The sequence below is a fragment of the Natrix helvetica genome (genome assembly GCF_964273705.1).
Source record: "Natrix helvetica genome assembly, chromosome: 1".
NCBI lineage: Eukaryota > Metazoa > Chordata > Lepidosauria > Squamata > Natricidae > Natrix > Natrix helvetica.
This window is the reverse complement of record NC_138548.1, coordinates 371,737,024-371,748,943: the sequence shown is the minus strand read 5'-3', so window position 1 is coordinate 371,748,943 and position 11,920 is coordinate 371,737,024. Positions and strand designations below refer to the sequence as shown.

General features: G+C 44.1%; 1 protein-coding gene across 1 annotated transcript; it reads left to right on the top strand.

The window, feature by feature from the left end:
* The first annotated feature begins 462 nt into the window (after window positions 1–462).
* On the top strand, window positions 463–11,214 carry LOC309391898 (uncharacterized protein). The gene is made up of 6 exons (XM_081952727.1): window positions 463–719; window positions 4,653–5,063; window positions 5,353–5,464; window positions 6,008–6,087; window positions 6,745–6,871; window positions 9,559–11,214. Exons 2-6 carry the CDS (start codon window positions 4,656–4,658, stop codon window positions 10,860–10,862), a joined length of 2,031 nt encoding a protein of 676 aa, XP_081808853.1. The 5' UTR covers window positions 463–719; window positions 4,653–4,655; the 3' UTR covers window positions 10,863–11,214.
* The last annotated feature ends 706 nt before the right edge of the window (window positions 11,215–11,920 follow it).

The following is an 11,920-nucleotide window of genomic DNA, read 5'->3' as shown; positions in this document are numbered from 1 at the left end:
GATGGGAAGAATACAGTAGCTCCTGCATGGTTGCAAGGAAATAACAGTCTCGATGCTCTCCAAAATACTTTGGGAAGCTGCTATTGTTTAGCAGGGGAAAAACACAATATCTGTTTTGTAGCATAGATCAGCATTGCTCAAACTTGGCAACTTTTAAGAGGTGCGGACTTCAACTACCAGCATCCCTCAACCATCGAGTTTGCTAAGGGATGCTGGGAGTTGAAGTCCACCCATCTTAAAGCTGCCAAGTTCTAAAAAAAAAAACCCGACTTAGATAGATCTAAAGACGAGGTTTTCTTCTCTTAGGAGGGTATTTCCCCCTCCCCCTCTTACTTCCATCATCTTTGCATCACCAACCCCGGGAAAAAAAGCACTCCTCCATTCTTCCTTTCTCCTTGCAGGGGGCGCCCTCTGTAAACTTCCAAAACACCTAGGAAACCGCGCATGCGCCTGATAGCTTGGCTGACAATACTATCTGCTGAAAGCAGGGGATTTTTTAATTTGGGGAGGTGGGGAGAGACAGACAGGAAGTTATAGCGAGTGCATCAGCTGGAATCTTCCTCCTGGGCGTCATTCATTATCCTCCCTTTCTCCTTACCCTCAACTTCCCCAAAGGCAAAGGGGACTGCAGGAAGATCTTGCAGGAACGGAGGGACACCGAGTGGTGCCCTTTTCCTCTGCGAAGAGAAGGGGTAGCCGCGGAGGGGGAAAAAAGCAAGGTATTTCCTCTTGATTGCAAAGCTGTCTTGCGAAGGGAGGGAGGGTCGGTGGAGAGGATCGGTATCTATCTATCTATCTATCTATCTATCTATCTATCATCCATCCATCCATCCATCCATCCATCCATCTCATCTACCTACCTACCTATCATCCATCCATCCATCCATCCATCCATCTATCTACCTATCTCATCTACCTACCTACCTATCATCCATCCATCCATCCATCCATCCATCTATCTATCTACCTATCTCATCTACCTACCTACCTATCATCCATCCATCCATTCATCCATCCATCCATCTATCTATCTACCTATCTCATCTACCTACCTACCTACATATCATCCATCCATCCATCCATCCATCCATCTATCTATCTACCTACCTACCTACCTACCTACCTATCATCCATCCATCCATCCATCCATCCATCCATCCATCCATCCATCCATCCATCTATCTACCTATCTCATCTACCTACCTACCTATCATCCATCCAGCCATCCAGCCATCCATCTATCTATCTTTCTCTCTCTCTCTCTCTCTCTCACACACACACACACACAAACACACACACACACACACCACTTGAGATTCTCTTTCTGTCAGTTCCGAGACTGCCCCCTTGTGAAACGGATTGAGTCCAGAGAAAGGCAAAGGGAAATAAAACAACCCGTGGGAAGAGAAGCAAAGAGAGGGAGGACTAGATCAGATGGCGGGGAGGGAGTGGGGGGAGGAGGAGGACAAAAAGCAAAGTATGACAGTCCCGATTGCGAGGCTGAATGGTCGCTCAGTGCGCTTTGCAAGCAGCCCCAAACTTGGCTCTTAGCAAAAAGCAAAAAGCCCCAAGCTTTGCGATAGTGACAAATATCTGTAAATAAAACCAAGCGGAGTTGAGATCCAGATGTGCAAATGCAAGGTAGGACAGCTGCCCAGAACCGGGAAGACATATAGACTGGGTGGAACCAAGCTTAATAGCAGTGACTGTGAGAGGGATCTTGGAGTCTTCGTGGACAACCTGTTAAATATCCGCCAGCAGTGTGTGGCGGCAGCCAAAAAAGCCAGTGCAATCCTAAATTGCATTAACAGAGGGATACAATCAAGATCAAGGGAGGTACTAATACCACTCTATAAAGCCTTAGTAAGACCACACCTAGAATACTGCATCTAGGTTCCATTTCTGACGTGGTTGGGAATCCATCCAAGCGTTTGCTGCTTAGAGGTGGTATGACCAGTCCCAGGATGAAAAAGATATGGCTGGATTAAATCCAGGGCCTTCTCCTCTCATTGAAGTCCTCTTCCAGCAGAGAAATAAGAGATGCTTGAAGTTTGGGTGGGAGCATGCCCGCAAACTCTCATCTTACACGGATTCTTCTCAAAGAATCAAAAAGTGGGAGAAGTTCTTTAACAAGGTTTCTTCAATTTCAGCAGTATATTATCTAATCACCGAGAATATTTGTAGCTCAGGGTGGACACGAGGGGTCCTTGGTGCTCTCTTGCTTGTTTTCTTGCAGATGTTTCATTACCCAAACTAGGTAACATCATCAGTGCTACCAGTAGCGATGATGATGTTACCTAGTTTGGATAACGAAACTTTTTCAAGGAAACAAGCAAACTCAGAGAACACCAAGGACCCCCCCCCCCCCTACAGAATACAGAATAACAGAATTGGAAGGCACCTTGGAAGCTCTTCTAGTTCAACCCCCCTCCTCAAGTAGGAGGCTCTATACCAGCAACTGTCATCCTTTGTCCCAAGCGGCTCCTCCTCTGACCAGCCGTTGACCCACCAACAGCCCCAATATTGCAGCATACACAGCCTCATGCTACATAACTAAGCCCCGTTTCATGCTGAATAAGCTAAATTATTCATGTATCTTAAATAGAAAACTATCTTTAAATAGATTTCTACGCCAAAAGCATTTGATTAAAATAAATTAATAAAATAAATTTCATTTAATTCAGGGAAAAGAAGAATCAGAATTCTACCAGATATGGGATAAATGGTATAGGTCAGTGGTGGGCAACCCGCGGCTCGGGAGCCACATGCGGCTCTTTACACCCTTTAATGCGGCTCTTCTGTGTGCCGGGTGCCCGCTCCCCTCCCTCCTCTCGGGCTTCGGAGGGAAGCTTCTGCAAAAGCCTGGGCGAGTGACAACCAATTTTGGTCCTATAACTGCAGAATGCTGCAAAATACCATAAATGCAGGCCAGTTGTTGAGTGTTTCAAATGTGATTGGAACACTCAACAAGGTGACCACAGTGTGTGTGTGTGTGTGTGAGTGAGAAAGACAGACAGAGAGAGGGAGTGAGGGAGGGAATCAGAGAGAGACTGACAGACAGACAGACACACACACACACACAGACAGAGAGAGACAGAGAGGGGGAGGGAGGGAGAGAAAGATAGACAGACAGAGAGACACACACAGAGTGAGTGATTAAGTGAATGAGTGAGAGACAGACACACCCACATACACAGAGTGACAGAGAGAGAGGAAGGGAGGGGAGAGAGACAGAGGGAGAGACAGAGACAGACACACACACACACACACACAGAGTGAGTGAGAGACAGACAGACACACACACACAGAGTGACAGAGATGGGGGAGGGAGGGAGAGAGAGACAAAGAGCCAGAGAGAGAGAGAAAAAGAAAAAGAAAAAAAGAAAGAAAGTGGGAGAGAGAGATGAAATTAAAAACAACAACATACAAACCTGACTTACTCAAACTATCCAAGGAAATGCAAGGCCAATGTTCACATTACTGGTTGTGACTTTGTCAGTCAATGTCAGGATGTAATTTTCTCTACATTGTTAGGCAAATTTTACGGAATTTAACGTTATCGATAAATAATATCGTTCTAAAGTTTTTGTTTTATTAGTTGTGTTATTTGTATCCTCCCGACCTATGTGGATACTTGCATGCAGAATATTCTCAATAAAAACTTATTGAAACTAAAAACAGTGTACCATCCTATGTATTTTCGGTTTTAAAAATGTGGCTCTCAAAGTAAATTTCAATCGTGGTTTTGGCGAGATTTGGCTCAGTTGAAAAAAAAGGTTGCCCACCACTGGTATAGGTGGATGGAGGAAAGAAACAAGAATCAATGAAGGAATGTAACAAAACTTAAAAATAATAGTCATGGGTAAAATAAGAAAGTTAAGAATGGTGAAACCCAAATAAAACATAATTGAATGGGGAAAAAAATAATAAAAATAAAAATAAAAACTTAGTTAATTTTTGGTAATTAATAAGTAGAACGTTGTAGCTGCTTATAGAATGTTTTTGTTTTTAAAATGTTTATTTGTTAACAGATAACCCATCATGACAATAATAATGAAATAATAACTCTAACTGGTAAAACAATTTGGATATAAACTATAATATGGGACCTGGGGAAAAGATTTACTAATTTTATTAATATTTTTTTTGTTTAGGTTTTGTTATAAAGATGTAATCTCTCCTGGATACTTATAACTTCTAGTAATAAATTTTTGTCTAGTTTTATTATAATATAAATATAAATGATTCTAGACAAAAGCACGTTTAAACAAATATAGTTAAATGAGAACGATGGTATATTGATGGTATAAAGATTTTTGATTTAAAATGTACAATTCAATATGAATGAAATATAAAGAATGATTGTAGTAACGCACGAAATTTATTTGTAATCAATCGACATGCTTTCTGGAAGATGTAATAAAGAATGTTTTTGTGTGGTTTTTTTTTGTTTAATTAAAACAATAAATTTTTTTTTTAAAAAATTCATTTTAAAAAAACAACCATCAATTTGTATCCACCCTGCAAAAGCATCATACGTAAGGAGGGGTGAGATTTTTTCCAGAATCTCTTCATGCAGTTGATATCTTACCAAGGAAGAAAACTTTGGAGATCAGGAAAAAGCAGATCCCGTTTGTTTGTTTTTTTGTTAGAAAATGCAAAGAAAAATGCATGAAGAATACCCAGCAGAGGAAGGACATCGACAAGTTCCTCGCCCTGAGACCACTGGAGAAAAAATCGGACCGAAGAACCTAGAGGAAGAAGCGGTCGATTTGCACGATCAGTGCCAACGTTTCAGAGCCTTCCGATATGAGGAGGCCAGGGGACCCCGAGAGCTTTGCAGCCAGCTCCACCAGCTTTGCGCTCGGTGGCTGAAACCAGAAAGGATCACCAAAGCGGAGATGCTGGACCTGGTGATCCTGGAGCAGTTCCTGGCCGTCCTGCCCCTGGAGATGAAGAGCTGGATCCAGGAGTGTGACCCAGAGACCAGTTCCCAGGCGGTGGCCTTGGCAGAGGGCTTCCTCCTGAACCACGGAGAAGAACCAAAGCAGGAGAAATTTCAGGTGAGACGTTTTCTATCCTGATAGTTCCAGATGGATAGTAACACCATTCTTCAATATTTAGATGTTTTGCTGCTGGAGCTTTCTAGAATTATGAACATGATGGCAACATCTGCAGGCAAGTTAATCCGTTGTCACTTTCAGAGGCCATATTTGAAGCGAACTGTGGCGGTATCACGTTTTTATGGACCCACTGATGGAAATTTGGGGCTGTGAAGATGGAAGCAAAGGATAAGAATCTGCTAATATGAGTATCCTTAACTCCTCTTCTTGTATGGTATTTCTTGCCCAGGGAACCTTTGTGAGAATGACCTCTGAAAGCCTCAAGGCAAGAGGACATCCATCTCAGGAGCTAATCTTCAACGAAATTTCCTCAGAATATCCAAGTCAGAATTTCTTAACAGGTACGATAAGATTCTGTCCAAGAACTGTAAATTCCTTTGAGAGATTTCAGTAATAATCCTCCTCCTCCTCCTCTCTTCTTCTTCTTCTTCTTCTTCTTCTTCTTCTTCTTCTTCTTCTTCTTCTTCTTCTCCTTCTCCTTCTCCTCCTCCTCCTCCTCCTCCTCCTCCTCCTCCTCCTCCTCCTCCTCCTCCTCCTCCTCCTCCTCCTCCTTCTGCTGTTTCTTTCCCCCCTCCTCCTTGTTTCTCTTTCTGGTGCTTCTTCTGCTGCAGCTTTTCTCCTCCTTTCTTCTGCTGCTGGTTTTCTCCTCCTTCCCTCCTCCTCCTCTTCTCCTTCTCCTCCCTGTCCTTCTCTCCTCCTCCTCCTCCTCCTTCTTTCTTCTGCTTCTTTTGCTTCTGCTTCTTTTCTCCTCCCCCCTTCCTTCTCTTCCTCCTTCTCCTCCTCCTTCCTCCTCCTCCTCTTCCCCCTTCTCCCCCTTTCTGGATGTCATTAAGTAAGCAGGCCTTTCAAAAAGCCTGTTTCCCCTAATTTTGCCTTTCTCACAGGGAGAAAAACAACATCCCCTGTGTTTCCACAATCAGATCCTTTTGATAAAGCAAAACCAGCATCTATGCCTGTAGCTCTGGTAAGTGGAGAACCTAGAAAAGATGCAGGGAAAAAAAACCTTTGTAGATCTTTTGTTTTGTGACTGTACGCACATCATGCTCCCCGATTTTTTTTCAATGTTTTAGGGCTTGCTATTTTTTCCTTCTCTGATCTTGACTACCCTCTGCTCTCCCTATCCTTGGATCAGTGGAGGAGGCAGCTGTTCCTCATCAGAGGGGGATCAGCTGCTTATGGGGACCACTGCCTGTCAGCAGCTGATTCTCCCCTGAGGCAGGCAGCTCTCTGTCTGGACGACCACCTCCCCCAATCCCGAGGGGACTGGAACAGCATCGTCCTCAGTGCCTGGCCTCTCCAAACATGCCAAAGGAGATGTGCGATCTTTGTAGGACAGTCCCAGTTCTTCCTCCTCCTCATCTTCCTCCTCCAGGAGTCTTTCTTTGCTATCTAACTTAACTGAAATGGATGACAGATACTCTCATTGAATCATTCACATTCTAAACCTCTGGCCCAAAATGCATGGTCGGTCTGAAATCTGTCCATTTTCTTTCACATTGTTTGAATCTTCAAGTAAAACACCCGTTCTTTTTAAGATACTTAAGATAGATAGACTTAAGATTGACAACTTACAATAACATCCCAGACGTTACATTCACTGGGAACATTCTCTTTCTTTCAGGGTAGCGTGTCCTTCCAAGACGTGGCTGTCCTTTTTACTGAAGAAGAGTGGGCCTTACTGGACCCCCATCAAAAAGCTTTGCATAGTGAGGTCATGCAGGAGAATTCAAGAAATCTGGTTTCTCTAGGTAAGGGCCTTGATTTATCCTGATTTGTACAAATGTTTCTATCTCTTTCGAGATATAGGTAGTCAGTCCTCAACTTACAACAGTTCATTTACTGACCGTTCATAGTTACAACTGCATTGAAAAAGTGACCGATGACCATTTTTCACCATTATAATGGTTGCAGCATCCCCATGGTCACATGATCAAAATTTGAATGCTTCATAATTGGTTCGTACCAGTGGTGGGTTGTAGACGGTATGCCCCGGTATGGGCGTACCGGAGCCTGCCCGGAGCACCGGGTACTGTTCCAGTACAGTGCTCCAGAGGGCCTGCCCGCCCGCCCGCCCTCCTTACCTGTCCTTTGAGCCTTTGGCGCTTCCGCGCATGCACATGGCACATACGGCGCCTGCACAACACTCCACCGAGCAGCTGGAGCATCGCAGAGGCTTGCGGAGGTGTCGAAGGCAGATCCGGAACCCACCACTGGTTCATACTTATGATGGTGGCATTGTCCTGGGATCAGATGATCAGGTTTTGCGACCTTCTGACAAGCAAAGTCAATGGAGAAGCCAGATTCACTTAACAACCAGCTTACAGATTTAGTGACCATTCAAAGTTACAACGGCCCTGAAAAACGTGACTTATGACTGTTTCTCAAAGTTATGACCTTTTCAGCATCCCCATGACCATGTGATCAAAATTCAGATGATTGGCAACTGGTTCATATTTATTTATTTATTTATTTTTTAACAAGTTTTTATTGTTTTTTACAAATTTTTTCAAGGAAAAGGGGTTAAAAAAGGTATAGAAAATTTTGACAGCTACATCATGCGGGGGAAAGTAGTCCCGTCAAATCTCACAACTTTTACAAAGAAAAATAGAAAAACATCAACATTTGAATAAACATTGGCAGTTTTGAGTTTTACACTAAGTCTATATTCAATCATTTTTTTGTTCCACTTCCATAAAGTTACATTATAACAACAATTGCAATAATGTTTCAAATCACTTTTGTGACCTGAGTCTTCTAGATGTTGCATCCTTCCCCACCCACCCACCCCCCGGTCTGTTGGCAGAGCCTCGGCCCCTTCCTCCTTCATTTCTTGTGTACCATCCCGTTTCGTCTAGGAGAGCATTGTGTTTTTTAGTGAAAGCCTCCGCCTCCACAACTGTGTTAATTCTAATTCTTCTGCCCTCCCAGAAAATCAGCATACCTTCTGGCAATAACCACCTGAACCAGACTCCTTTATTATATAATTTCTTTGCTAAAGAGGAATATTTCTTCCTCTTATCTCTTCAGATGATTGGCAACTGGTTCATATTTATGATGGTTGCAGTATTCCAGGATCACATGACCATGGAGATGCTGCAAAGGTCATAACTGTGAAAGATGGTTCATAAGTCACATTTTTCAGTGCCGTTGTAACTTTGAATGCTCACCAATCAAACGGTTGTAAGTCAAGGACTATCTGTACCGTGTTTCCCCGAAATCACGACATGTCCTGATAATAAAACCATGCCACATTTTTCTGGTGGGCAAAAATATAAGCCCTCCTCCGTAAATAAGCCCCCTGGACAGGCAGAGCGCCGCTCACCAACCTAGTGGTATCCCAAAGGTGCCAAGCCGCGGGAACTGGGGGGGGGGCAAAGGTGATCGCGTTGCTTAGCGCCTTCGGGATACCGCTAGGTTGGCAAATGGCTGTGTTGCGCTGTCGCAGCAGCGCAGCACAGTAGCCATGAAGCGACCACATTCATGAGCAGCCACCCGGCAAACCCCCTTTCCAGCCGGGCACAGTGCCATTCACTGACCTAGGGGTATCGCCAAGCCGGGTAAGTGCCTGTTCGCCGTCGCCCAGCTCCCGCGGCTTGGCGCCTTCAAAATGGCAGTGAATGGCGCTCTGCACGGCTGGAGGGGGGTTGCGCGAGCAGCTGTTCCGCTCTCGCTCATGCGCCTGCCAGCTTCACAATGCCCTGGCCCAGCTCTCTCCGCAGAGCCAGGACACCTCCGCCGCTGCTGCCGCATGGCTTTTTCTGCAGCTTCCAAACCGAGTCTTCCAGCGGTGGCCGCTCTGGGCATACGCTCTATGGTTGTACGCTCTCAACCATAGAGCCCATGAGGCTGTGCCCAGCTCTTTGGGAGCCCGCTCGCAAGAGAGCAGCCACCCGGCAACCCCAAAACAATATACCCTCCCCTCATAATAAGGCCCAAGCCATATTTTGTGTGTAAAAAGAAAATAAGACCCTGTCTTATTTTCGGGGAAACACGGTAGATTGCTTGAATGGCTGTTTTTTGCTCTGTACAGGCAGTCCTCGATTTACAACCATTCATTTAGTGACCGTTCAAAGTTACAAGGGCACTAAAAAAGTGAGTTTTTCACACTTATGCCCATTGCAGTCCCCATGATCATGTGATCAAAATTCAGATGCTTGGCAACTGGTTCATATTTAGGACTCTTGCAGTGTCCCGGGACATGTGATCTCCTTTTGCGACTTTCTAGCAAGCGAAGACAATGGGGAAGCCAGGTTCACTTAACAACCGTGTTACTAACTTAACAACTGCAGTGATTCACTTAACGATGGTGGCAAGAAAGGTCGTAAAATGGGGCAAAAATCATTTAACAAGTGTCTCACTTGGCAACAGAAATGTTGGGCTCACTTGTGGTCATTAGTTGAGAACTACCTGTACTTTTATTTTTTACCCAATGCAGGTGATGGGCAAGAGAATAAGAATAATGAGAAGGCAAGGATGTTTCCACTGCAAACAGTTAAGAATGAAGGACAAGAGGAGATGTTTCAAACTATGTGGAGACTAGAACAAGGTGACGACAACCAGCCCAGCGATCAGGGCGAGACATTCTCAAGTACTTTAAATATGGAAATAAAGGACTTCCAGACTCAAAAAAATCAGAAGGGAAAGAAAAAGGGAGATAATTCAGAGTATGGAGAACAATTCAGAGATAAATCTGATAGAAACAAAGATTGCCGGATCCACCCAAAAGCGAAAGCTTGTGAACGTAGAGACCGTGTAAAGAATTACTACGAGAACTGCCCTCTGACGTTATATCAGAGCGTCTCCACCGAAAACAAACCGTATCAATGCACGGAGTGTGGAAAAACTTTCAGCCATTCCAGTTCCCTCACTTCCCATAAAAGGATCCACACGGGGGAGAAGCCGTACCAATGCACAGAATGCGGAAAAAGCTTTCGACGCAATACTGACCTTACCTCTCACAGAAGGGTCCACACGGGCGAGAAACCCTTCAAATGTATGGAGTGCGGAAAGAGTTTTACAATGAGCAGCAACCTGAACCTGCATAAGAGGATCCACACGGGCGAGAAACCCTTCAAATGCATGGAGTGTGGAAAGAGCTTCATTCAAAGGGGTCACCTCACTTGCCACATGAGAATCCACACCGGGGAGAAGCCGTACATGTGCGTGGAGTGCGGAAAAACTTTCAGGTGGAGCAGTCACCTGCCTAACCACATGAGGATCCACACGGGGGAGAAACCGTACAGCTGCACGGACTGTGGAAGGTGCTTCAGAGAACGCAGTGCCTTTCAGGCCCATCGAAGGATCCACACGGGGGAGAAATCTTTAAAGTGCACAGAATGCGGGAAGACTTTCAGGGGCAGCACAGATCTCACGATCCACAAAAGGATCCACACAGGGGAGAAACCCTACAAATGCCTGGAGTGCGGGAAGAGTTTCATTAGAAGCAGTCACCTGTCCTCCCATAAAAACATCCACCCAGGAGAGAAGCCGTTTAAATGTCTTGAGTGCGGAAAGAGCTTTACTCAAAGCTGTTACCTCACCTACCATAAAAGGATCCACACGGGGGAAAAACCTTACAAATGTCTGGAGTGTGAAAAGAGCTTCAGCAGGAGCAGCCACCTTTCTTACCATAGAAATATCCAGCATGGGGAGAAACCTCATAAATGTATGGAGTGTGGGAAAAACTTTACTCAGAGCTGTTACCTTCTGTCCCATAAAAGTATCAAGGAAAACCCATAAAATTACTAGCAGAGATCTGCATCATCTTGTCTTTACAATTTTTGTAAGCTGTCTTGCGTGGTTATAGAAATAGGAAGGTATGGTATAAATGTAATCATCAATAAAAATAATTACTGCCTGAAGTGAGTCAATCATTATTTCTTCGGTGATCTATTCTGGAGTCTTATAGTGTACTATATACTGTTATACTACTATGATCTATTGGACCACTTCCAAATTTGTAATCTTATCCTATTGGTGTTTTATGATTTATAACATGTTATTTGTTATGATCTATGACTTACTACTTACTGTTTATATGTACACTGAGAGCTTATACATGGGACGCAAATTCCTTGTGTATCCAATCACACTTGGCCAATAAAGAATCCTATTCTATTCCTATTTCTATTCCTATTCCTATTTGTTCTGTTCTGTTTTGTTCTGTTCTGTTCTTTCCTATTCCCATTCTCTCCTCTCCCCTCCCCTCCCAGAAGTTTGACCCTATTGCTCAATAGAGGCTAAGCTGACTGAGAGCATCTTCGTGTTTTTATTTCCCATACTATGTTGCTCAGCAATATGAAAATACCTGAGCCAAAACAAGAAAGAATTATAGAATGATAGAGTATCAGAGATGGAAGGGACCTTGGAGGTCCTCTCAAGGTCCTCTCCTTGATTAGTTTCCATCTATTGTTTCTTGCCTTCTGGTGCTTTGGAAAATAAGTTGATCCCCTCTTCTTTGTGGCAGCCCCTCAAATACTGGAAAATTGCTACCATGTCACCCCTAGTCTTTCTTTTCTCCAGTCTGGCCGTACCCAATTCCTGCAACCGTTCTTCATATGTTTTACTCTCCAGACCTTTCATCATCTTAGTTGCTCTTCTCTGCACTTTTTCCAAAATCTCAACATCTTTTTTGTGGTGACCAAAGCTGGATACTATATTCCAGGTGCGGTCTAAGTGGTACTAATATTTCACGTGATTTTGATTCTCTGCCTCTCTTGCTACAACCAAGGATTTTATTAGCTGTTTTGACTGCTGTCACACACGGCAGGCTCATATTTAAGTGATCCAAGATCCTC